Source organism: Astyanax mexicanus, chromosome 6 (assembly GCF_023375975.1).
Source record: "Astyanax mexicanus isolate ESR-SI-001 chromosome 6, AstMex3_surface, whole genome shotgun sequence".
NCBI classification, from domain to species: Eukaryota; Metazoa; Chordata; class Actinopteri; order Characiformes; family Acestrorhamphidae; genus Astyanax; species Astyanax mexicanus.
In genome coordinates, this window is record NC_064413.1 from 27,459,068 (window position 1) to 27,485,358 (window position 26,291).

Genomic DNA, 26,291 nt, shown 5'->3' on the forward strand with positions numbered 1-26,291 from the left:
CTACATCAGTCTGAGTTAACATTAACTTTTAATTAATGTTCTGTGTCTCTCAGCTTTTTATATGCTTGTAAAGTAAATGCACATCTATTAGCATAAAAATAATTGGCATGGACAAGATTAAGTTGATTCGAGGATTTGATTGTTGGTTTAAACATTTGATTGAATAATTGCGCAACCCTAGCTTTGATAAACATGTTATTATTTTTAAATTTAACAGCATCCACCTGGCTCCCAAGCTTTTGGAAGGTCAGAGTAGGTGTGTTTTATTAGACTTGAACTGCAGGTAGAGGCTGAACTGTTGACCGGTGTCTTCTTGAGCATAGAACAGGTGAAGTCTGTACTGTGTGGTTTGAAACAGTTCTTGAGCTGAGATGTTTTCACTGCAGCGCTCACATAATCCAACTTCACTTCTGAAGGATCTCATTTCCCAGAGTTATTCTGAGGATACAGTTCATCTGGAGTTCATGCCGGCTGCTGCAGACGGCATGAAAAAGTGCGGGTGTTCTAATCAATGGGACTGCTTTATGTAAGCAGCCTTCAGACGGCCGCAAGAATATCAGACAGTAATCCTCTCAAAAGAGTGTGAAACATTTTCAGTCTTCTGCAGTTATTCATAATTCCATTTGTTTTGTAGTCGACTTCAGTGTATATATACATGTCTGCGTCTGTGTGTCTGCACAATATGCTCTTTATAGTGATTGTTCACAGTATAGAAGAGTGTTACAAAGCTTCATAATCATGTGTTAGAAAAGCACACATCATTTCCATTTAAATAGACTTGCTGTATCATCTCTCTATTTCTCTCTGTCTTTCTCAGGAAGGCTCAGGAGCAGAATAAGAAGGTGGTGGTGGCAGGTTGTGTTCCTCAGGCTCAGCCCAGGATGGACTACCTCAAAGGCCTGAGCATTATTGGGGTAAGTGTTTTTCTCTTCTGTAAATAACACGAATTGCACGTACCACAAAATGCATTCATCGTCAACTAAAAAAGTTTCAAGTTTCTTTGCTAATGTTCTTTAGGCAAAAGAAAAATCAGTAAAAGGTTAAAAATGTTAACTGGTATGATCAGCTACAGATTGGTTGCATTGCATGTGTAACTCAACATGCCAGGCGTCACAGCATGGAGTTGTAGAGGTTCCTAATGGTGTCCAATGATGATCCATTTCATGCAGGTCGAATTTCACACAGTTCCTACTGATTTTGTGGTAACTTGATGGTTGTTCAGTGGCATCCTACACACTTCACTTCCTACACCTAGTTGGTCTAGTCATGTGGTTGACCGTGTCATAGAGTTTTCGAGGCAAGTTGTTAAGATGGCAGCAGTATGAGGACGAGTGTCATCTTGTCTTCTTAATCTCATCATCTTAATCTGGCACCACATGAAATTGCACTGCACATGACACCAGACTCACCACAGTGACTTCACAATGACTCCTCAATGTTCTCCCCAGTTAACAAGGCCAATTACCCAACCCCCACTCATTAGGACTCTCCCTATCACTATTAATGCCCTAACACCAGGAGGGTGAAGACTAGCACATGCCTCCTCCGATACATGTAAAGTCAGCCACCGCTTCTTTTCCAACTGCTGCGGATGCAGCGTTTCAGAGTAGCATCACAGTACGCTCGAAGGAAAGAACAGCGACTCTGTTCTGATACATCATCAGCTTACAGACGCCTTGTGCTGAGCGACATCACCCTTTTCAGAGTGATGTTTGGAGAGAGCGCCATCTACCCACACAAAGAGAGCAAAGCCAATTGTGCTCTCTCAGGGCTCCGGCAGCTGATGCTGATGGCAAGCTACATGCACGGGATTCGAAGCAGCGATTTCCCTGTCATAGTGGCAGCGACATCATTCCAGCACCCACACCCACATTTTGACATTGTAGTTTGTTTGACTGCTCATTTTTTTAATCAGCAGTATTGAAAGCTTGAAAAAGACAGGGAAGTGATGACTGTTGATAACACTTGAAATGTTTAAGGAAACAAAAGAGTGTAGGGTAAGATTCGTCTTAAATGGATTCAAAAATGTTAAGTAACTTCCTAAAATTACCTAGTGATTTTTGTTTGGATTTGATTTGATATTTGAGTTTTAAGGAGGTATGGTAGTGCCCATTCACTTTGCATTTTTGCTCAAAGATTTTTTTTATAATATTTTATCTTTGCTACTAATCTGCACTGTATTTCCAAATGTTTGGCAAGATCCTTTTTAGTTAATCTATTCTGCTACTGTAATGCATGCATACTCAGCTTTTCAAGCCTGTAGAAAAGTTTTGCCAATAAAATAGGACTTTCTGGAGTCGCCCACATTACCACCCTTATGCTTTAAATTGCAGAGCAACTGCACTATCGCAAGCTATGCCATATACAGCAAGTTGACTCGATGCAGAAGTTTAAATTAGCCTTAAGCTCTGATGTTCAGAACAGTGAATCTGTGTTCTCAGGAATGATTGAGCTCCTTTCAGTAATTCTGGTATGAGTAGGAGGTGAGGTGGATTGGTGGTGATAAAACATCCTGACATCTGAACACTTGCTTAATGCAGCCAGATCCTCACAGCAATACTCTAGTCTGATCTAGTAGAAAGCCTTTCCTCAGTAGAGACTGAATAAAGCCTTCTTTAATACCCTCGAGTTTAAAGAAGCATGATATTATGATGAGTATGATATCACTTTCATTTTTTCCCCTATTTGCCTTGACATATTTATATTCAGATGTGCAGTTATATCTTATTAAAAATTGCTGGTTTCTTCCTTACATCATTATACTGCATGAACCTTTTCAGTCAGAGAAATATGTGAATGTATTTTTCTGCCTTTCGGACTTCGATCGACTTTCAGAGAGAAAAAACAAATCTGAACGAGAAGAAAAGAGAAATTTTTCCTGAAGTCTTGGTGGTGTGTTGTTTCCTCCAAGCCCCCTTTTTTCTTGCCTCCCTCAGTGTGGAGGTCTCAGTGGTATCCCCCTCTCTGTAGCCCAGCTGGACAAAGAGCAGTGGGCAATTTAAATCCCAATGTGTCAGGGGTCGAGCACCGGCAGTGGTGGCCTGAAAACCCTTCGGCCCCAGCAGGGCCCTGCCACCCGCTTTTTATTGTTGTTATTATTTTTTTCCCCCAATGAAGTTAAAAGAAGCGATGGAGAGGAGGTAAGTACAGTCTTGGTGAGAAAGGACATCGATCGCTGGCCGGTGTGATTGGGTGGGAGGGTGAGGGGTGGTGTAAGGGGGGCGCGCTCATCTCCTGGCCCAGCGGGGCAGCCACTGGAGCAGTGGAGCATCCAAATGGCAAAGAAGGCCTGCTGCTAGCTGACCGCAGACAACCACACACTGACCCTCAGTCTGCAGGAGAGGGAGCTTCTGGACAGCTTCGATTATTATTACATTAAAGGAAATGGCCCACTTTTGTGGTCAGCTACCTGCTCTGCTGTGGGGAGAAAAGGATGCAGAATTTCCCTTTTTTCTTTTATTGCAGTCGCACAGCCAGAACATGATTTAATGTCTAAGGATTTCTTCTTTACTTTTGTTACTGGAGTCATGCGGCATTTCTGTAATGCTTTTCATGCACTCTTCATTTTTCACGTTAAAATTATTGTGTTTTTTTTGAATAATGCATTGTGGGGAAACTTACAAATTACTGGTGTAGTGATGTTAAGCAGCTAAACAAAATAATAGTCCATCAAACTTCTTGTCTGCTTTTTTTCTGGTCAGAGTCTTAGGTGGGTCTCGCATACATCCAGGAGCAATTTAGCAAACCTTCTATGTAAGTTTTTGGGAGATGGGTGAAAACCTGAGGGGACAAAGGAAGAACAAATCAAGCTCCTCATAGACTGGAGTGCAGATTGAACCCACCACCCCAGGCTAGTGACACACATGTACAGTAGTACAGTAGTCTGTATATAACATAACACTCTACATACATCAGGGGAAAAAATGAGGAGACCACGTCAGTTTCTGAATCAGTTTCTCTGATTTTGCTATTTATAGGTATATGTTTTAGTATAATGAATATTGTTGATTTAGTTTATAAACTGCAGACATTTCTTCCAAATTCCAAATAAAAATATTGTAATTTAGAGCATTTATTTGCAGAAAGTGAAAAATGGCTGAAATAACAAAAATATGCAGAATTTTTAGACCTCAAATAATGCAAAGAAAACAAGCTCATATTTATAAAGATTTAAGAGTTCAGAAATCAATATTTGGTGGAATACTGCTGGTTTTTAATCACAGTTTTCATGCATGTTGGCATGTTCTCCTCCACCAGTCGTACACACTGCTTTTGGATAACTTTATGCCACTCCTGGTGCAAAAATTCAAGCAGTTCAGCTTCCTCTTGATTATATTCCTGTGGTTTTATTGAGTGGTCTCTTATTTATTTTTAACAGTGTTTTAGTCAGCTTATTGCAATTATAACATTAACAATGCCCCATATTCCAGGCATTTTGTAGGATAGCATTATCAATTTAGCACATATATTTATTTGCCCATCTTTGTTCCTTAAAGACTCACTTGTTGAACTCACCTGTTGGATGAAATTATATGAACATAACTACTATAGAGGAAAACTGTGTGAATTAGCCTTTTTTTCTAATTAGGTCATAGTTTTTTGTGTCTGAAAGAATTGAAACAGTTTAGATTCTTTTTGTTTCTTGTAAGTATTGAGCTGCGATTGCTGTGAGATCCAGATGCCCTCCCGTGCAGGTGAGTCTGCCCTTAGTGCGCTTTTTCCTAGACAACATATCGACACTTGAAATAGCCTCTCCTCCCTGACTTTCAACCAGTTGTCTTTGAAAACAAAACCTGTGAAGAGGGGATAAAGATCTCGGCCTGGGGTCCAGGCTGAGCCCACCTCGGCTCAGTGCTCAGAAGTCTGTGGCGGATGGAGGCTTCTCGGCCTGATGACAGGTTAGCGAAGCTAAAGGCCCGCCTTCATCTTTCAGAGCTCCCTTTCTCTCTGCTCAAAAAGCCCTCAATAAAATTACCCTCCTCCTTCCTCTGTTCCTGTTGACTGCAGGCCTGGACCATGCTGCTCTGGTGTTCAGAGAACACAGCGGTGCTCGGGCCCCTGCAGGGCACCTGTTCTGAAGGTCCTGCTGTTCAGAATGGACCCAGACAGGCCTGCCATTAGGGAGATATTGATTTTGATTCCTTTGCTTGTCATGCATATAAGTGGAGGCTGGTGAAGGCTGGGTGCCTCTCTCTGTCCGTGGACGGCTGAAATCGTCCAGTAGGAAAGAGAGAGAGAGAGAGAGAGAGAGAGAGAGAGAAATATCTAGAGAGAGAGAGAGAGAGGGAGAGAGAGAGGCAGCGCTCTCTTTGGGCTAGGCTATTTAGCTGTCGGGGTACGGAACGCAATTGCAGCACATTTTACTCTAATAGGTCAGATTGAGCAATCTCACAGTCCCCATGCAGAAATGAGCGCAGTCAATGAAAGGCTAGTGGAGTAGCGGTCACAGAGGCCTCCAGAGGGGAACTCTCGTGTAGTTTTCTCTCTAGCACTTCCATCTGTGTGTTTATATGAAGCCACTTAGATTAGGAATTTTTAAAACCTTTTCCTTTTCCTGGATCTGAAATTAAATGTATTCCATCATCAGCACAATAATGATTAGCAAAAATAATTGTCTTCTGATAAGTGAAAAAAAATATATATATATCTGCATAAAATTTCAGGCAGCGATTGACTGATTCTCTTATGTTAGGTGAATATAAGCTGACATGCCAAAAGTCATGGAGTATCAGGTAATTAATCAAGGGTTCTTTAAGGGTGCCTTGAGAATGCCCACACCTGTATATGTTGTTAGCTTGTGAGTTCCAAATTTGGGGATTTAACATTTCTCGATCCGCAGTGTTGGTTGCATGTGTAACAGAAATACATCATGGAAGGCATTACCACCCACAGTGGACAGTGTAACGTCTACTAAAGTCACTCGCAGAAGCATTCTTTAGCTTCCATTATCACATGACAGAAGTCATTGGATATGCCTTCTATTAGGTATTTACTAAATTTGCATTCAGTGGCTATATAGAGTGGCTTTATACAGATAAACTGGTAAACGTGAAGATGCTGGAAATGGCTCTTTAAGTGATGCAATAAAAGAACCACAATTAATTCCAATAATGGTTCTAAAGAAGCATGTGTAAAGAGATGTGTGATTTGTGAAGATCTTTAAATTGTTATGTCATGGTAAGGTTTTCTAGACATGTAGAAGATTATTGCAGACACAGGTTTGATTTGATTGTTTTCCACAGGAATTTTGCTTTTAGCTTTTCCTTCAATTTTTGTTTCCAATTCATACTATTCTCGGTCCAATTTACCTGTATGTTAATTCCACTGGCTATTATTTTACATGCTGCTATTTTTGTTCTAAGAGAGAAATCAGTTACTCCCAAAACACCTAGTTCTCTACTTGTATAGATGAGTTTGTGCTTTACCTCTCTAGATGTATTCCACAAAAAATTTACTAAAAATTTTAACCCATCAATCTGTAAAGGGTAATATACATGATAAAAACATATATTTTTGCAAAAATGTACGTGCCTGGTTTTAGGCATGGTGCTAATAGGTTCATGTTCGTCTGCATCCTATTTTATTGTCAGTATTTCCTCTACAGAGGCTTGACAAGCAGTGTTTCAGCAATGTGTGCAAATTTAAATAGATGAATGCTTTCTTTACATAAAGATGTCCACAAAAATTTGAACATATTAGTAGTATTTGTAACTGAATCCATGCTGAACTCGTACAAATCTTCATGTTTCTTGTGGAACAGTAAAGTACTTTAAAACGTGCCTGCTTGAGAACAATAACTCAGCAAAGGTTCTGCTGCTTCTTAATCAGGGAATATATTTCTTCAGGGTCCGATTTGAGCAAATAAGACAAATTTAATCACAATTAACTACACACTCAGCACGCTCGATCGGAAACGTACACTGGGAGGAGCCGATTGAAGTTTAATGCCTTCCCTTCTTCCCTTCACCACTGATCTGCTTAATTACCTAGTAATTGTTCTCAACAAGAAGACAGGAAAGATGTGCCTCAGAAACGCTGCTGTGTTTATGATCATGAGCTGTTTGCATATCACAGTGGAATAGAGAGCTTTACGCTGAGAGATCTGATTCCTATCAGCTGTCAGTTACAAGGGAGTGTGTGCAGTTCAAACACACACACAAACACAAGCTTCTCAGGCTTTAGAGCTTGAGCTGTGACAGAAGACTGAGATGAACAGATCTGATAGAAGTGTGTTTCCATCAACAAGTTTCAGCAGAGCTTCTGAAGCACTGAGTGTTATTCTGTTTTCCACATACCCAGGCTTAGTTAAAAAAGCTTCCATCATGTGGATTATTCAGGATTAGGGGATAGGTTTGTATTGATGGAAAATAAAGAAGTGAATAATGACCCAAAACATGTATATATTTTTACTACTTTTACTTTAATGTCAGCAAATGGTCTGTTAACAATCCTACCTCTTACTTCCTATTTCCCACTGTCTGTTTCTCAATCACTTAAACTCTGGAATATATCAAGAGGAAGATGGATGATCACAAGCCATCAAACCAAGCTGAACTACTTGAATTTTGGCACCAGGAGTGGCATAAAGTTATCCAAAAGCAGCGTGTAAGACTGGTGGAGGAGAACATGCCAAGATGCATGACTGTGATTAAAAACCAGGGTTATTCCACCAAATATTGATTTCTGAACTCTTAAAACTTTATGAATATGAACTTGTTTTCTTTGCATTATTTGAGGTCTTAAAAGCTCTGCATCTTTTTTGTTATTTCAGCCATTTCTCATTTTCTGCAAAAAATGCTCTAAATGACAATATTTTTATTTGGAATTTGGTAGAAATGTTGTCCGTAGTTTATAGCATAAAACAGCAATTTTGATTTTACTCAAACATATACCTGTAAATGACAAAATCAGAGAAACTGATTCAGAAACTGAAGTGGTCTCTTTGTTTTTTCCAGAGCTGTATGTTTGTTTAAAATAGACTAGAAACTTGGTGGTTTCCACCACCAGCAATTTATGAGCAGTAAATGAATAGTATGCTAATGTTACAGCTTACTTTGTAGTCAGGGGTTAATTGTAACAGATGGCTGAACTGATTGTAAAAAGGCATTTTCTGGTAAATTGATACAAACACTTAGTGGCGTTCTATCTTTTTTCAGCCAAATGCATAAAACAAATTAACTGCATCCAAATAAATGCATGCAGCGAAAAGAGTATGTGCCAGATTGGGCATACAAAAGATAAACATTCAATTAAATACGGATTTTATTTATATACTATATATATATATATTTATCTTTATCTTTAGACAATTCTTATGGATATGATAATCAAAAAAACTTCCATGTGCAACAATGTGACCAAAAAAAAGGTCTTGGGTTTCAGTTCTGGACTCTGTGATGAACTCTCTCAATCCATGTGTGAAAATGATGATCTCATGCTTCCTGAATCACTCTTTCACAATTCCAGCCCCATAAATCCTGACATTGTCATCTTGGAATATGGCCGTGCCATCAGAAAAGAAAAAAATCCATTGATGGAATAACCTGGTCTATATTCAGTATATTCAGGTAGTCAGCTGACCTCATTCTTGCAGCACATACTGTTGCTGAACCTAGACCTGACCAACTGCAGCAACACCAGATCATAGCACTTTCCACACAGGCTTATACAGTAAGCACTAGGAATTGATAAGTGTTTTTCTTAAGGCTACACAACTGTATATTTCCAATCCCTTCAGTTTCTTTTGTTGTGTGTGTGTGTGTGTGTGTGTGTGTGTGTGTGTGTGTGTGTGTGTGTGGAAATGCTATTACTTTTACTATTACATATATTTCAGAGTTCTAGTGATTTTCTTCGTTTTTTACCAAATGTTTAAGTCATGTACAATCACAATCATTCAGGACTTTTTTTCTGACCACATTCCTCCTCAAAGATGATGTTTCCCCACTGTAATTACAATTTTTAAAATGCATTAAACAGTTCTTAACTCGGTTTTAAAAGTTGCAGCAATCTCCTTGGAAGTTTGCCTGGCTTGATCTATGCCCATCTAAGACCAAAGGAAATCTTTTCCTGGTTGTTTACCCTAACTGATGCAGTGAGTAGCTTCTATTGGTTAAAGAACCTAATGCCAACTGAAACATAATTACCCACGCAGTAATTGTCCAATAGTAGGCTCTAAATTATTTTTTCTTAGTTAAATTCTTTTTTGGCCAGGCAGTGCATGTACTATATGTACATACACATGTTCAGACCTCGACTTGTTTTTATCAAGTCAAACTGACCTGTTAAGTTTCTGAACATAGTTCAGTATGACTGTGACCGACTGACTATTCGATCTCTCTCACTCTTTCTCTCCTTTTATTTCCCCCCTTATCTTTCTGTCCATCTCTCCTCATCTCTGCTTATCTGTCTAGGTTCAGCAGATTGATCGAGTCGTGGAGGTGGTGGATGAAGCAGTCAAAGGTGAGTTGTAATCTGGTTGTAATCTTTTTTTTTTTTTTTTTTTTTCCTTCTGTCTCTCCTGACACACATGTTCATTTGACTTAATAAAATTATCTCAGATTTTATGATGGTTAATTGATTTCCACTGCAAGATAATGAAGGTGCAAAGTTTAATTCAGAGCTTTACAGTCAGGAACCTTCATTTTTAACATGCTTGTATTTTCAGCATAATTTTCTATTTTTTTAAAACATTTTTTTTTTTTGCTTCTAGGCTCTTAAATGTTTTTAAAAACTTTCTTTTAATTTTGCTCCTTTCCTCTGAATGAGTTTTTTTTTTTTTTTTTTTTGCTGAGATGTGGCCATGATAATTAAAAAGGCCCGTTTGACCTTCAGCCAGAAGCATCCGCTGAATATGAATATAATTTACAAAACTGATTTCAATAGGTCAAACTGCATTTGAGGAATGCTAGGTGAAGGCCCTTGACTTCCTTGAATCAAAGCAAGAGAGCATAAAATACCAGTAATTGGAAGCCTTGCAGCAAGGCCTCAGTGTGTGAAGCAGCATTTGTAAGTGTAGAGCTATGTACGGTAGACTCAGAAGAGGGTTTCGTTCTTCTATATGTTGTGGAATGTTAGCATGCTTAACTATTTGAGTTGGGCAATATGGGGCAAACAGAGCTGTGGTAGGTTTTAAAAAGCTACAGAAAGGGAATGTCAGTGATTTCTATTCAACATTTTGCTCACAGTATTCTTAATTTTGACTTGATGCCTCCAACTGTGCTCCACAAGTCTCCAAGAATGCAGTGTGCGACCAGAGTGTCCTGACATTGCTGTTTAGGCAACTTTTATCCTGTGTTTTCACATTTGTTTAAAAATCTTTTGATTTAGTACACAATCGCAGTACTTTTTTCACGCCTCTTGTTTGACTGTTGCACTGCAGTACTGCACTAATCCACCTCCAGCGTATTGCAGTATTTTGAACATTTTAAACTTTATTATTAGCTAGGGCTGTAAAAGATCACATGAAAAGTAGGCATAAGAAGATAGCGATATACACTATCCCACCAACCAAAATGTCTCTATAATACAGAGTACTGAAAGGTCTAAAAAAAGTCTGTAAATGTTCTTGATACTTTGCATGAAATGCGCATAAACACGTAAATTCGCTTTGCCATCAATCTCTCAGACTCTCACGCTCTCTCTCTCTCTCGCTTGCTCTCACTCATTCTGTCTCTCAACCACTCACTCCCTCTCTCTCTACTCTGAGATATTATAAAACAGTAATAAAAAAAAAGCTGATTAACACCACATATATAAACATAATTTAATTTTGCCAATCTAATGCTGATATTCTATTAAAACCAGTGTAGAGGAAAAAAAAAACGAAGTACATGCTATTTTGAGAGACAATAGTTTGCCTAGAAATGTCACTATGGCATCCACACCCTCCCTCCGCTGATTTGTTAAAATCTCTGTCCAATTTATTTTAGGCTAATTGTTGTGTTTTTTTTTTTTTTTCATAAAAAAAAAAAAAAAAAACCAAAATGAGAATAGATATCTTTATATATTATTTGTAGGGAAAAAAGTTGTTACCCTGAAAAGGTTTATGGCCTAGGCGAGTCTAAAGTAAAGTTAATTTAGCTATACCAAACAGCAGCAGAGGTTTATTGGTTAATTAGAAATAATGTACACTTTTAAAGAGGTTGGGTCAGTGCTGTAAATTTAGAACTGAGCACAGGTTTAGTCTTTTTTTGCAGAGATATGGAGGAAATCCTGGAATCCACACTTCTCCAGCTGAGTCTTTAGGGTAAATGCTCCAGTGTGTGTGTGTGTGTGTCTGTGTGTGTGTGTCTGTGTGTGTGTGTCTGTGTGTGTGTGTCTGTGTGTGTGTGTCTGTGTGTGTCTGTGTGTGTCTGTGTGTGTGTGTGTGTGTGTGTGTGTGTGTGTGTGTGTGTGTGTGTGTGTGTGTCTGTGTGTGTCTGTGTGTGTCTGTGTGTGTCTGTGTGTGTCTGTGTGTGTCTGTGTGTGTCTGTGTGTGTCTGTGTGTGTCTGTGTGTCTTGTCTTGGGGCCTCCCTGACACTCACCCTTGTTCAGACATGATTGGGACTGAGGCCAGTCTCACTGTAGTTGGTCTGAGTGCTGAATGTCCACCCGAGGCCTGGCCTTGCGCTCTCTCACTCTCTCTGTCTCTCGATATAAATGGACACCACAGTCTGAAACACCCTCAGGCCCTCCACTGAGCCTGTCACTTACAAATATGAACAAACACACACACACACACACACACACACACACACACACACATATACATGCACATCTCTCCATCTCTTATTTTTGCTCTCCTTTTCCTTTTTTTATTTCTTTGTCTCTGCAAATAAAAAGAGGATGAGAAAATACGATCTGTTTGGTTATAAACGTTCAGTGAGTTAAAATGGTTCCATTGCTGTTCTGTTTGTAGCTGCACTTTTTGGCTTGTAAGCGCTGCATCATTGCTAGGTTACCTGTAGGTTGCGGAGTAATACATGGAGAGCTTCAATTACAGTGTATTACTGGCTGATAATGGCACTCAAAGAATGCCTCTCAGCCAATCACATTGCAGGGTCAATAACTGTGTCATAAAATACATGAATATTTACAAAGCAAGGTACAGTTCTAAATATCTGTCTCTAAAAAGGCATGTCAAGTTGAAACAAAAAATACATATTTTGTTTCAGACAATAAGCAGAGAAACAGAATGAGAGCTCTGGAGTTGCTTATCATGTTTATAGAATAAAAGAGGCAAAAATATGTTGAATACATTATAAATCACATCTAAAAAATCATACTCTGTTACAGGGCTTTAACACTGGAAAACGTAGGTGTGAATTTAACACACTTAATTGATGGCAGCTGGAGGTTTGAGTAATATTCTCAGTGTTGCTCACCTTTTGTAATAAGGCTTCAGTCTATTCGATTAACATTTCTTTGTCAGGGCTTGGGGTCATGAAAGATATATTAAAGGAAAAGCTGAATAAATGAGTGGAGAAACAGGAGCAGGCTTTTCCAGACATTTGTACAGCATGATACTGTAAAGTATTAATTAATATTCAACCATGCCCAGGCGCAGAAAACCTTGATCTTGATTCTAGGTGGCAATTCTTACATTTTGCAGTCAAGTATAATAATAATAGGGTGTATTCTTTTTAGTATGCTGCAGTAGCAAATGCTATAAAAATACAAAACTATTAGAAAGGTCTTTGGATAATAGATACCACTCAGATTCATCCTAGAGATATTAATGGATTGTCCTTCCCCTTTTTTCCCTTTTAAATTGGAACACAGCTATTTATTTTAGGCTACACCAGCTTGATAGTCCTTGCCACATTTTCATTCTCACCCATGCATACATGCACACACATGACACACAGCATAATCTTAGACCTCAACAGAATTCTCCCAGTGATGACAGCAAAGACAAAGACTTTAAAATAACCTTAATGCTTGTTTTCTTTTTACTTTCTTTTAGTTTCTTTTAGTAACTGGATATCCCTCTCAAAAGTACGTCGGTCATCCCAGTGCAAAGAGTTTAACACAGAGCAGAACTAACACACACATCTAAATACACAAAATGGCAAAGGGTGCAGACCACATTTAACCACCACCGCCATCACATCAGGGTCACAAAAGTATCAGTCAGAAAAGTATTAGAATCTGTTCCAAAATTTTTACATTTTTATCTCTCAATAAGTATCCCTCTTTTTTGGGGTGATGTTTCAACTTTAAGATCACAGATTTGAGTGTAATTTAAAAACTCAAAATCAACATTTTTAATGGTCTTAATTTATTTTGTTCTATTTTATTTGTCCTTTTTTTTAAGTATGAAAGCTAAAATTCTTATTCACTTACTCATTCACGCATATAAATGCAACATTCTCCAGTTATTACTGCAGACCTCAGCAGAATTCTTCCACTGATGACAGCAAAGAGAGATACTTCAAAATAACCTTGTTAGTGATTTTTTTTCCTCTTTCCCCTTTTTTCCGCTTCGTGCCTTTCCATCTCTGCACTCTTTCTAAAGGTGAGTTCGCTCTCTGCCAGCCTCCCGCTGGCTCTGCTGTGCAGAAACACGGCTGGACCGGCACCCCCCCCAGCCAGCGGCCGCCTGATCAGCCTCCTCTGAGAGTTTATCAAACTACCACACCATGAAAGATGACAGTGGAAAAAAGAAAACCCTGAGTCCCCCACGGCGAAGGACAATGGGAGAGAGAGAAATAGCAGGGGGAAAAATAAAAAAAGAAAGAGACTGTAGTGCTCCACTGCCCCACAGCTGCCAAATTACAGAGTTTCTCCATTTGATCCATTCAGAAGCTGTGTACTGCTTTCCTCTGAAAGCAAAGGAACAAATGCCTTTCATACATGCTGTCGGTCACCAAATTGCTCTCTTCACTCTAGGAATTAGTGGCTTTTATTGATGCTGGTGGAAGGTGAAATACTGTTCCAGTTTTATTTGGATGGTATTATCTTTAAACCTCTTGATTCTTAGCTGTAAGTACTGGGGGGACGTATAAACAAAACAATTGCACAAAACTAATAACCAATGAGATGAGATCTGTAGAGGAAAGATGAAGCATCGAAAAATTAGATTCTTTACTGTAGCAATTTTTGGCAAGTTCTGAACTTAATTTGTGAACCTTGCACGTCTCTTAATATATTTGGTAATTGGTTTTAAATTCTTTAAAAATTATTATTGCAATAGTTTCAGTTTGTATCTCTCTCTTGCTCTTGCTCTGTTGAAACACACTCTTTAGACACTCTTTAAATTGAGCTCTCACCTGAATTAGTCGTATTGAGTTAAAAAAGAAAAGCTGAAAGTGGAGGACATACTAGTAATGAGACTCTCAGTGTGTAGTATCACACTTTACACAAGGTGAAGGACCAGTTTTGGCAAATTGCGTCTTTTTCACCACTACTGAAAACACAAGAGAATTTATTCATTATGTCTTGTTTTAATACCGAACAATTTTCTGCCAAAATATTCATTTGGAGACCAGGCAATATGTCTTTGAATTCGCTAGTCCTGAGAGGCACTTAAATCTTGTGAATTAATGATTACAGCAGCTCTGAATGAGGTTTCTTGTACGCAGGACACTGCAACTCCTTGTTTAGCCACTTGATTAAACTAGATGAAAGTAGTGTTAAAAAAAAAGTGTTGCATTCTGCTTTGCACGCATCGGTTTATTTGTCAACCTGGCATTTTTTACACTATATTTGAATCAAATTTTCATACTTGTAGAATGTATAAAACTAACATGCATCTTAACAGTAGTAAAGTAAAAGGAAATAAAGTTTACCACTCAGCCCAGTACCACCAACAACAGCACAGCAGGAACTCTACAGCACAGTTCTACCCAGGAATTCATGGGATCTCACAGCTCATACTTTTTGACAGTTTGACAGCATTTTATAGCTTACAGCACATTTCATCTTGAGGTATAACCCAAGGAAAATGACAAGCTCTGCACTATGATGCATTGCCAAGGTTGTATACACACTATAGCCTAAATCCCGGCCTTTGATCAGTATTGTATGAACACTGATTTCAGTATAAATCTACGATATTTACATTTACATTCAGCGTATTTTCCTGATCTAGCATACCTATGCTTACCAATTTCACCCATTTTTTTTTCAAATGTGTTCCTGCAATCAGCCATAGCTACACCTCTACTTTCATCAAAAAAAATGGCTTCAATTAGATTAACATTTAATCTAATTGAAGCCATTTTTTTTTATGAAAGTAGATGTGTAGCTATGGCTGATTGCAGGAACACATTTGAAAAAAAAAACGCAGACCTATTAAAAAAGCTTTCAAAAACTTTGGTCCAGACCCATGATTTATGACAGTAGGTCAAGTTTTGTAGGAAGGTTATACATTAAATGGTTATTTAAGCAATAATACACGAGAGGGGGTGCAAAACATATAATATTGGCACTGCTGTGTTGCACAGTTCCATCATCGCTGTTTATTGAAAGAAAATATGATCTATTTGGCTTAATATATCTGCATAGTTCTATTACTGCTTTGTTTGTAGCTGCGTAGTTTGGCTTGTAAGCGCTATATCATTGCTAGTTTACCTCTATGTGGCGGTGTAATACATGGAGAGCTTCGGTTACAGTGCATTACCGGCTGATAATGGCACTCATAGAACCTTTCAGACAATCACATTGCAGGGCCAGAACTAACCATTGTATAATTTTACTTAAATCTGATTGAAACAAACAGATACATTCTTTTAAAGTAAATATATTTAACTTTTACGTTGTAAGCAAAGAATAGTCTAATACATACATTTTTGCCACTTTTTGCATTTTGTTTTTATTATAAAACCAAACAAAAATCTCTAGAATCATCCCTCTCTAAAGTAAAACAAATGAACAGAATCCTCATTATGTATTTAAATATGTTCTTGCATAATTATATTCAAATTGTATTGCAAACCAACAGTAATGACCTGACTTTCACAGCTTTGACCGTGGCTCTGGGAGCATTAAGAAGAAAGATCCTTGAGATAAAGCAGCTCTCAGAGATCTTCTACTGACTACTGATTGCGTTTCTCAGGTTTCCAAGCCTAAGGCAAGAGAGGAGCCCGGTAACAAGAGATCCACCACTTTTAACAGAGCCAGCGAATCGGAAAATGACCTGCTACACCTCAGCCTCGTGTGTGCTTTTTTCCCCGTGCAATTATTTGCATGTAGATGGGTTGGATGAATTATTTAGCAAATGCTATTAGTTCATGGCGTGTAAGTCTGAATGCGGAGGCTGTAATTAAATTCTGCCAGCGATAAGCGCAGAGGAGCGGGATGAGTGTGTGAACCCCCGACACCTTGAAAGGCATTAGGAACCTCGTTATCTGATTCATCTGCCCAGACGCTTTATTAAAAAAAAAAAAAGCTTCAGTGCAAAAGTCCTGCCACTCCAGAGATCTCCACTGGTCCAAGTGTCATCTCTTATTCTTTCCCCCTCCTCCCCTCTCTGTATTTCTCTCTTGTGATTCCTGTATTTTCAGAGTGGACATTATGTATAACGGTGTGTAAGAGGTTTATTTGGGAAAACTGTTTAGATTGTTTTTCTTGTTAAATCTGTATGACGAGAAAGGTCAGATCATTGTTATCAGTTTTTAACCCTCCTGTTATGTTCATTTTTCAGGAACAGGGTTCATTTGACCCGGTGCATGTTTACTTATCCAATTATTATCCAAAATATGAATTATCCAAAATAATAATTATTTTTAAAAAATCCTAACAAGCAGTGTGAATATTTTATTACTTACTACTTTGCTAATTATTCTATCAATATTTAGTGCAATGGTGTTCCTTACCTCTAACAGGTAATCCTTAACCTTAATTAGGATAACACCGCACAACAAATTTGTTGCTTTTTGTTTCTTATATATTTTTGGGTGCTGATCATGAATATCACACCAAAATGTACGTATCACGCATCGTTTAAGAGAAATCTTCAGTTTTATCATAATATTTGCTTAAATTTATTGTCGAATGAGCTGGCCACACGAACCGCTTATTGAGCCTGCAAAGATATTTTTGCCTCCTCTACACATAAAACTGAAGAATGAAGAATTTTGTGAAAGCACTAAACAAGGAAGGCGAAGGTTTTCGCTATTTAAGACAGATGTTTCCAAAATAAGTGACACGAAGATCAAAGAAGGCATTTCTGTTGGTCCCCAGATCAGACATGTTATATTCACTGGTTTAAAAAAAAAAAAAAAAAAAAAAATTAAGACATGTTTAAACTGTTTTTAATGTTTCACTATTTTACTACTTTTGAAAAACCAACATATTATACATAATAGCTTTTCATAACATTGAAACATAACATTGCAGTTTTGTTTTAGTTTTTGCTTATTGCAGGAGGTTATATGTTAATTACACAAAATAAGGTAAGCAGAAAAGGTTTTATACTGAAAAAATACTTTTAACTATTTTTCTATCTTTAAAAAAATTTAAACGGGTCAATTTGACCCGTAACATAACAGGAGGGTTACAGGGATGTGTAATAATAATTGCATGGCCTGCACTGAGATTTCTTAAATTAGTGAAGTGAATTATAGGTGAAAACTCGGATTAAATAAAAAATTAATTGAATACAGATTTAAAGGTCTCATTCCATCGTTTTTTCATTCATTTTAAAATGTCTAGATGTGGTCTCTAGTATGAATGAATGCCATGTGAGCCATGCTCTGGTGGTTCAATTAAGCCCTGCCTAAATTCACTGGATTAGTGGTCTCTGAAGAAAGACAGGATTTGGGCTTTTGCTCATGAATATTCAGACATGCAAATATATCGCCTCTGATTGGCTAACAGCACTGCAGCAGAGAACGCCTACCTGCTGCTTTTCCCCCCACAGTCAATTTTATAGCTCTAAAACTCAAAGGACAAAATGTTTTCAGAGATACAGCCTTCGTTACAAAGATATAGCACTGAGTGGTGACAAGGTAAAGTTAACCCTAAAACTTCACTTAATTTCAGACTCTCAGCGTCGTTCGGCCACGCAGTTCTTGAAATATCATATATCAAAAACTGTGGGATGAGTTAAGCAGTGAAAATCTAAGGAAGTTAAAAGACACTACAGCAGTAAACCACTTAAAGTTGTTACAAAAGCCTAAATAGAATTGCTTGTATTAAGTCTTTGACATTAATTTATCTATGAAAATGGGCAAACATAATATCAACATACACTCAGGCTTCATAAAGCTTCTGTAACAATATTTATCTCTTCACTATACTTGAGCTACATTAGCTGTAAAGCTTCAAAGCTTAAAAGTCAAGTAAAAAGAATCTAAATCACTCGACACAGACGATCTTAAGGGTATGAAAAATAATGTTTTCTGCTGAAGTGTCACTCTAATATAACCTTAGAGAACCTGTACGATGCTCCAGTCAGTTTTCTGCTTGTTTGCTGAGATTTGTTGTTGTGTGGGAGCAAGGCCTTCATTGCAGTCACACTAATGGGGACTCCTTGGCTGCTGGCATCGCTCACTGGAGACCATTTTACTGTCTACATTCCACAGTTATGAGCTATTACACAGTGGAGAAGTGCCTGAGAAAGATGCAGGAAAAGCACATTTCTACTTAGTTGCGTTCAATCTGCATTTAACACTTGGCATTCTTCATCTTGAAGGATTGCCTGTTAAAAGAATTACATCTTTCTAGACTTGCTTTCTTTGTCAACACCTCTACAGTTTCTATCCTACAGCACTGAGAATGAAAGCGAGAGTAATTTAGTGCAGTATTTCTTTTTCTCTCTGTAGGTCTGTTTGGCCATTGTGAATCTCTGCAGTGAAACGTAACAGTGATTGTTTGTGTGTGCCCTTGTTCTGAAGGTCACTCCGTCCGTCTGCTGGGTCAGAAGAAGGATAATGGCAGGCGACTGGGGGGGGCTCGATTGGATTTGCCGAAGATTAGGAAGAACCCTCTCATAGAAATCATTTCTATCAATACAGGGTAAGCTGTTTTTTCTCTCTCTTCTTTTTTCTTTCTTTCTTTCTTTCTTTCTTTCTTTCTTTCTTTATTTATTCATCTATCTTTTAGATTATTCAATATTCAGAGTCGGTGAAAAATCTGATTTTTGCTTGCTGCCAGACTTGTGTGGTGACACAGTGCTGTTACCAAACCCCTGCTTTCGTACCAGGGATGGTACATTTCTGGTTGTTAGATTGCATTTGCCTGTAAATGTTTAAATCCTTGAGGGTGGCTTGGTATCGTTGAAAAATTTACGTATCGATACTTTTTCTAAGTTGTATCTTGGGCTTGGATCCATTCTGCAAGTACTGAAATCAGGCACCAAATTTTTGTAGACTTTTCGGTGCTCAGTCTTTTTGCTCTGTGCATTTTTGGTATCAAATTTCAATACTCAACCCTATCCCTGAGTGCTTTATTTAATTACTAGTCTTTTTCTGTTTATTCATATGAGTTTGACAAAGTCTCTGTCAACCTCAAGAGCTTGTAGGGTTGAAAAAAATAGCTTAAAATGGGTAAAAAATAGTGATTGTAAGTGTTATGGAGAGGAGAAATGTGGAACAGATCACACTTATTAGTGAAGAAAAAGTACCAAACGACTAAACAGTTCTACAGTCTCTATGAAATAATAAAAAAAAATCTATTTGTCCTTAGTTGCAAAGATTTTAATGAGTAAATCAGGCCTGAGGCATATCAATAAAAGGCTATTTATACCTGGCATTAAGAGGTGATTGTAGTGATTGCCTTTGTGTTTCAGGTGTAAACACTGCCTCTCTCAAACCACATTTAGAGTTGGTTAGAAACTGAGCTTGCTAGCACTTAATACAGTGAGGAAAAACTGATAGCAAGTTTCAGTGTGTCTGATAAAGCTGAAGCTTAAGAGATGATGGGATTCGTCAGGATATTGATTCAGAATATATAGCACTAGTTGGTAGTGAACTACCTAAAGAGACGACATGCACCGACACTTATGGAATGTCTCTCACAGTTCTCTGATCTGAATGTCACAGAATTATTTAGGTATGCCAAAAACACAAGTACTAGGTGTAAATGAATGTGGTTAAAATCTTATCAAAATAAAGTGACCCGGTGTAAGTTGATGAATGGAAAACTTGTGTGTTCCTTCTCTAAGTTCATGTTTTTTTTTTTCCGTGAGTAATGACTCACAAAGTGTGTGTAAACGTCTGAGAACAGCACACATCACCTTTAAGTTTGACCTGTGTGTGAGAGAATATGAGTCGTGAAGGGGAGGTGAAGGCTGGTTCAGTATGATTAAAGTAATTAAAGTTTAAAGTAAACTTTCCACTCTTCTACACACACACACACACACACATTTGAGGCCTGCCGCTTTTCAACCAAGGCCTTACCACTTGCCTGTGACCCACAAGTGCGCAAGCATGTGCACAAACCCATGCACACCCCACAACTACACACCCATTCTGTAGGTGGAGTTCAGATGTGTGGTTAAAGACTCCTCTGTTCTCCAACACGACAAGGTTAGAGGTCAGCTCTCCACACAGGAAACAGGGTAGAGCAGAATTCACATCATGCGACGTTCTCTGTGTGTGTGTGAAGATGACTGAGAGAAAGTAGGGGAAGGTGGGAGTGCATGTTTTTGTTCTTTTGCATTTCTATTTCACTGTTTTTTCTGTTTGTGCATAACACAGGGGGGAGATTGCCAAATCTCAGCAGTGAACACACTGCGGCATACAAAATGTGTTTCTTATGAAGTTTTATTCATGAAGTTACTGAAGAGGTGGTCAGCACCTCAGTGACTTTTCACTGCTGCACTGTTCTCCTGCGTGTGTACGGTGAAAACCAATTGACATGATAAACAGGTTATGCATATTAATGACAAATTCAGCACCTATTTGGGTTCCAAAATGAATCGGAGGTGCGGGAAGGCCCTTAAATTGGCGTACAGGAGAAATCAGGAAATTCGAATCTACAAATCTACAAGTCGGGAATCGTTAAATCAGAACCTGGAACCAGAAATATGGCTATACCATTCAGTTTGTTGGTGGTCCTGTAAAAGGTCTATAGATATGAAGTGTATATTGTGTGGTAACCAATAATCTTTAACCAGTCCTACTACAGGCCGATAAAACTCACCTCGGAGCGGTAAAAGAGGTGGCGTTGTTAACAGCTAATGCTAATGCTGCTCCAGCAGTGCTAGCTGGTGTTAGCTGCACGCTACAGGCTTAGCACGGTTAGCAGCTAATGCTAATGCTGCTCCAGCCTTGGTGCTGGAGAACTAAACTGAGACTCCTGTATAACGCTGTACTTCAGCAGAGTGGCTTTAACTGCTCCTCACAACCTAACTGGTAGAATTACATACATAAAGTGCACTGGATTATAAGGCACACTGACGATCTTTGGGATTAAATTAAAAGATTTTAAATGCTCCTTATAGTGTAAAAAATACTGTACTGTAAGTTGTGTCTAAAATTGACATTTCTAACAGAACATCATCCTTTTCAGAATCATACTCTCATCAACTCCACTTTCGAGTACCTGTTATATATATTTATATCATCATTATTGGACTCTTTTATATTATGAGCACTGCCACATTGTGTTATACCAGTTCTCACAGCAGGTTCATGCGATTCTGCACATTAGCACATTGCCATCATTACCAAGATGGCGGCGCTCCTAGCGAACACCCTATTTTGAGCTGTTTTTACGTCGTTTCTGAACCCAACTTTACGCGCCCCACGCGTGAGAGTTACAGCAGAACCGAACTTCTGAGGATTAAGGACCGTTTGGTCAGTAAAACAGCAACTATGGACAATAATATCCGAGCTACGCTGGGCGAGCTGCAGCTCCTCCGCGCTCCGGCGTGGGGGAGCGGATCGCTGCAGACAAAGGGCAAGAGGAGGAGGCGGTGCGAGCGGCGTCAGAAGAGAGGAAAACACGCTGGGGTGCTAGCCAGGCTAAAGGCTAATGCTAACCGACCCCCGATTCCGTCGCTTTTCCTCTCTAACATCCGTTCTTTGGATAACAAGCTGGACCTGCTGCGGCTGAGGATGAATGTTTCTGAGGAGATGAGGAACTGCGCTGTGATTTGTCTCACGGAAACCTGGCTGAACCAGACCATGCCGGACTCAGCCTTCCAGCTCGCCGGCCGGCAGCTCTTCCGAGCGGACCGCAGCCAGCTATCCGGGAAAGCCCTGGGGGGCGGCTTGTGCGTCTACATAAACAAAGGTTGGTGCACAAACTGCGTGTTGGTAAACAGCCACTGCTCCGAGGCGACAGAACAGCTGACTGTGAAGTGTCGTCCCCACTATCTGCCTCGTGAGTTTTCGGCGGTGTTCGTGATTGCTGTTTACATAGCACCGGATGCTAATGCTAAGAACGCGCTGAAGGAGCTTTATGACATCAGCTCTCTTCAGAATAAGCATCCGGACGCGTTCTACGTGGTAGCGGGGGATTTTAACTACGTAGAACTGAAGAACACACTGCCGAGGTTTTACCAACACGTGAACATTCCAACGCGAGGTAATAACACGCTGGACCGTGTTTACTCCTCTGTGAAAGACGCTTACAAAGCCTTCCCCCGCCCCCACCTCGGGCTATCGGACCACATCTCCATCATGCTGGTCCCCGCATACCACCCCCCGCTGCGACGCTCAAAACCCACACAGAAAACCATCACGGTGTGGCCCAGTGACGGCGCCGCTGTGCTGCAGGACTGCTTCGGCTGCACAGACTGGCAGGTCTTCAGGGAGGCTGCTGAGTGTGAGGGGGAGCTGGATCTGGAGGAACACACATCTGCTGTTCTCGGGTACATCAGCAAGTGTGTGGAGGATGTCCCTACTACCAAGACTGTGACTTGCTACCCGAACCAGAAGCCCTGGCTGAATGCAGAGGTGCGTTCCCTGCTGAAAGCCAGGGATGCTGCCTTCAGATCTGGAGACTCGGATGAACTCAGGAGGGCTAGAAGAGAGCTGACTGCTGGAGTTAAGAGGGCAAAAGCTGCATATGCTCAGAAAATCCAGGGACACTTTTCCTCCCAGGATCCACAGAGCATGTGGAGGGGCATCAAGTGCATCACGGACTACAAATCTAACGTTGCACAAAGCTCCAAAGACCCATCCCTGCCTAAGGCTCTCAACACGTTCTACGCCCGCTTTGAGAACCCTGACACACCCCCCCAGCACCAGACTCCCACACTCACCAGGAGAGGAGCCCCTCAGCGTGACACCAGCAGAAGTAAGGAGGACGCTGAGGAGGATTAACCCCCGGAAAGCTGCCGGCCCGGACAACATCCCCGGACAGGTGCTAAAAGACTGCGCAGACCAGCTCTCGGACGTCCTGGCCGACATTTTCAACGTGTCCCTCATCCAGGCAGCTGTCCCCACTTGCCTGAAGACCGCCACCATCATCCCGGTCCCCAAGAGCTCCACAGTGACAGGTCTGAATGACTACCGGCCAGTAGCCCTCACTCCGATAGTCACAAAGTGCTTTGAAAGACTGGTTCAGACCCACATCAAAGCCACCATCAACATCACTGTGGATCCACACTAGTACGCATACAGGAAGAACCGATCCACAGAGGATGCCATTTCCTCCGTGGTCCACACTGCCCTCACCCACCTGGAGCAGAAGGATTCCTACGTTCGGATGCTCTTTGTGGACTTCACATCTGCTTTCAACACCATGATTCCTCAGACACTGATAACCAAACTCTCCTCACTTGGACTGAGCTCTTCCCTGTGCAACTGGGTCCTAGACTTCCTGACCAACAGGCCGCAGTCTGTGAGGATTCACAACATCTCCTCCCCCTCCATAATCCTCAGCACTGGCTCCCCTCAGGGCTGTGTGCTGAGCCCCCTCCTGTTCACACTGCTCACATATGACTGCTCACCTCTCCATCCAGGCTGTCATATTGTGAAGTTTGCGGACGACACGGCAGTGGTTGGATGCATCACGAACAGAGATGAGTCCAGCTACAGGCAGGAGGTGGAACACCTGGAGGATTGGTGCAGAGAGAACAACCTCTGCATCAATGTAAAAAAGACAAAGGAGATGATTGTGGACTTCAGAAGGGGCAAGCATGCCCACCTCCCCCTGCACATTGGAGGATCTGCGGTGGAAGTGGTTGACAGCTACAGGTACTTGGGTGTGCACCTGACCAGCAACCTCACCTGGAGCAACAACACTTCCACTCTAGTCAGGAAGGCACATCAGCGGCTCTACTTCCTCAGGAGGCTGAGACGAGCTGGACTCGGGAGCGCAGTCCTCACCTCCTTCTACAGATGTGTGGTGGAGAGCGTCGTGTGCTCCAGCATCAATGTGTGGCATGGAAGCTGCTCTGCTGCAGACAGGAAAGCACTGCAGAGGGTGGTGAAGGCTGCACAGAGGATTGTTGGAGTTAGCTTCCCCAGCACCACAGACCTTTACACCTCCAGGTGCAGGAAAAGGGCCACCTGCATCAGGAAGGATCCCACCCACCCAGCACACGCACTTTTTGTCCCACTCCCCTCAGGCCGGAGGCTGCGGAGCATTAAGTGCAAAACAACAAGACTCAGAAACAGCTTCATTCCGGAAGCTGTAAGACTCTTTAACTCCACTTAACAAACACACTGCACTGACACCAAGGACAGATTACTGTTTACTGTTTACCAACATGGTCACTTTACTTGCACTGAGACACTTTATCTCCACTGCTCTAATTCACATTATCATTCTGCTATAGCACACTTGCACTCTGGACTTCATGTTGCTGAACCTTTCTACTCTCTATTTATTTATTTTTTATTCTTGGGATATTTATCTATCTATTTTGTATATTCTATTTCTTTTATTGTATTCTTTTTTTATCTATTTATCTATTAATAACAGCTCTTTGGGTGTAAAACTGGATCGTGAGATCACAATTTCGTTCCACCTCATGTACCACATGTGATGCGAATGACAATAAAATCTCCTTGAATCCTTGAGCTATTTTAGTAATAATCCATTACCGAAAAATATTCAGTGCTATTAACGCAATGTGTGACTAAATAGGATGTAGATGTTGTGTGTAAGGCTTAAGATATTAAGTTATTTAGTGAATTATTTAGTATAATTGTGGGTATTTGTGAAATAATGAACATTTAGCTGGCCTTTTGATTTGTTTGGGATCAAAATGCAAAGTAAAAAAAAAAAAAGATCTCTGAGGCAAATTACCACTCGAACCACAGATGCTGCATTTTTAATGGCCGAAATGTGAAAAATTGCTAATATTTACTCTTACAGTTCATAATAATGATCCAAATTGCCCAATTATCAGTAAATAATATATCAACCTCTGTGATAAATAATTAGTAGCAGCTAATTAGCAATATCTTGTGCACTACTATTCTACATCTAGAATGTTGTGTGTGAAGGCAGGCAGTTATATAGTGAGGCGCTCGGCTCAGCTGTGTCCTCACTACAGGGGTCTTACTTAAGTGACCCTTTGTTTTGTTTTTTTATCTGGTTTCGCATCTCGACCTTGTCCAGTGCATTCCACACCCCAGTGACCACAAAATAAGAGTCAGTTCTATCTATCAGGGCTTGTTTACTCTTTTTTCCCCCTCTTTCTCTTTCTCCTCGCTATCTCCACTCTCATTCCAGTGATGGTTCTGTGTTCTCGCTTTCTCTTTTCCAATGCTTTCTCATATAGCACTGTCTTCGCCCCTGTGGGACACTTATTTTCAAAACAGTTCAGATTCAGCAGAGAGCTCTAAACAAGAAGTGCCTTCAGTGTGTTTGTAGGTGTGTGTGTGTGTGTGTGCGAGCGCTTTATTAGGAGCCCGCTGCGTGGGCGAGTGGCTGCTCCGGCCGTGTGCAGCATGCACCCCGATCACAGCATGCGGCTTTGAGGTGGGCATCAACTGATCACTTGCCTATGGTTCCCAATTTAGCAGCAACCTGCCTCCAGATTGACTTCATGTTTGGACCCGGGAGGGTGGCTGTGGTGCCTTTGAACTCTGACACTCATCCACCTTGACCAGAGCGCTTTCTAGTCCAGCTTTCATTTTTATGGTGCATTTCAGTTGATTTCTTTTCATCTGTTTGCAATCCCAGAAAGTCTGTCTATTCCAGAAGCTCACTGCTCTGCTGGATCAGCCAGTCACTACTTTTTTGTAGCATTGTCAGAACCAAATTCTGCATATCCAGCCATTTAGGATGTGATTGATTAAAAGCTGGCATTTCATAATTATTTCATAAAGCCATGTTGATCCAAATTATTTCTGCAAACAAAAAAAAAAAAAACGCAAAAAAAGAAATAAAAATAATAATAAGGCAGACATGCTTCTCAAGTAGTTCAGAATAGCCAACGAATGTGGGAATGTTAAGACTGGTA

The 26,291-nt window shown here is 40.3% G+C and overlaps 1 protein-coding gene across 2 annotated transcripts in view; it reads left to right on the plus strand.

The window, feature by feature from the left end:
* Positions 1-26,291, plus strand: part of cdkal1 (CDK5 regulatory subunit associated protein 1-like 1) — a 472,290-nt gene that overhangs the window by 147,680 nt on the left and 298,319 nt on the right. For both annotated transcript variants that reach the window (XM_022673769.2, XM_022673768.2), the window contains exons 5-7: positions 818-914; positions 9,411-9,459; positions 18,820-18,940. In XM_022673769.2, coding sequence (XP_022529490.2) covers positions 818-914; positions 9,411-9,459; positions 18,820-18,940 — 267 coding nt within the window. The remainder of the gene's footprint in view (positions 1-817; positions 915-9,410; positions 9,460-18,819; positions 18,941-26,291) is intronic.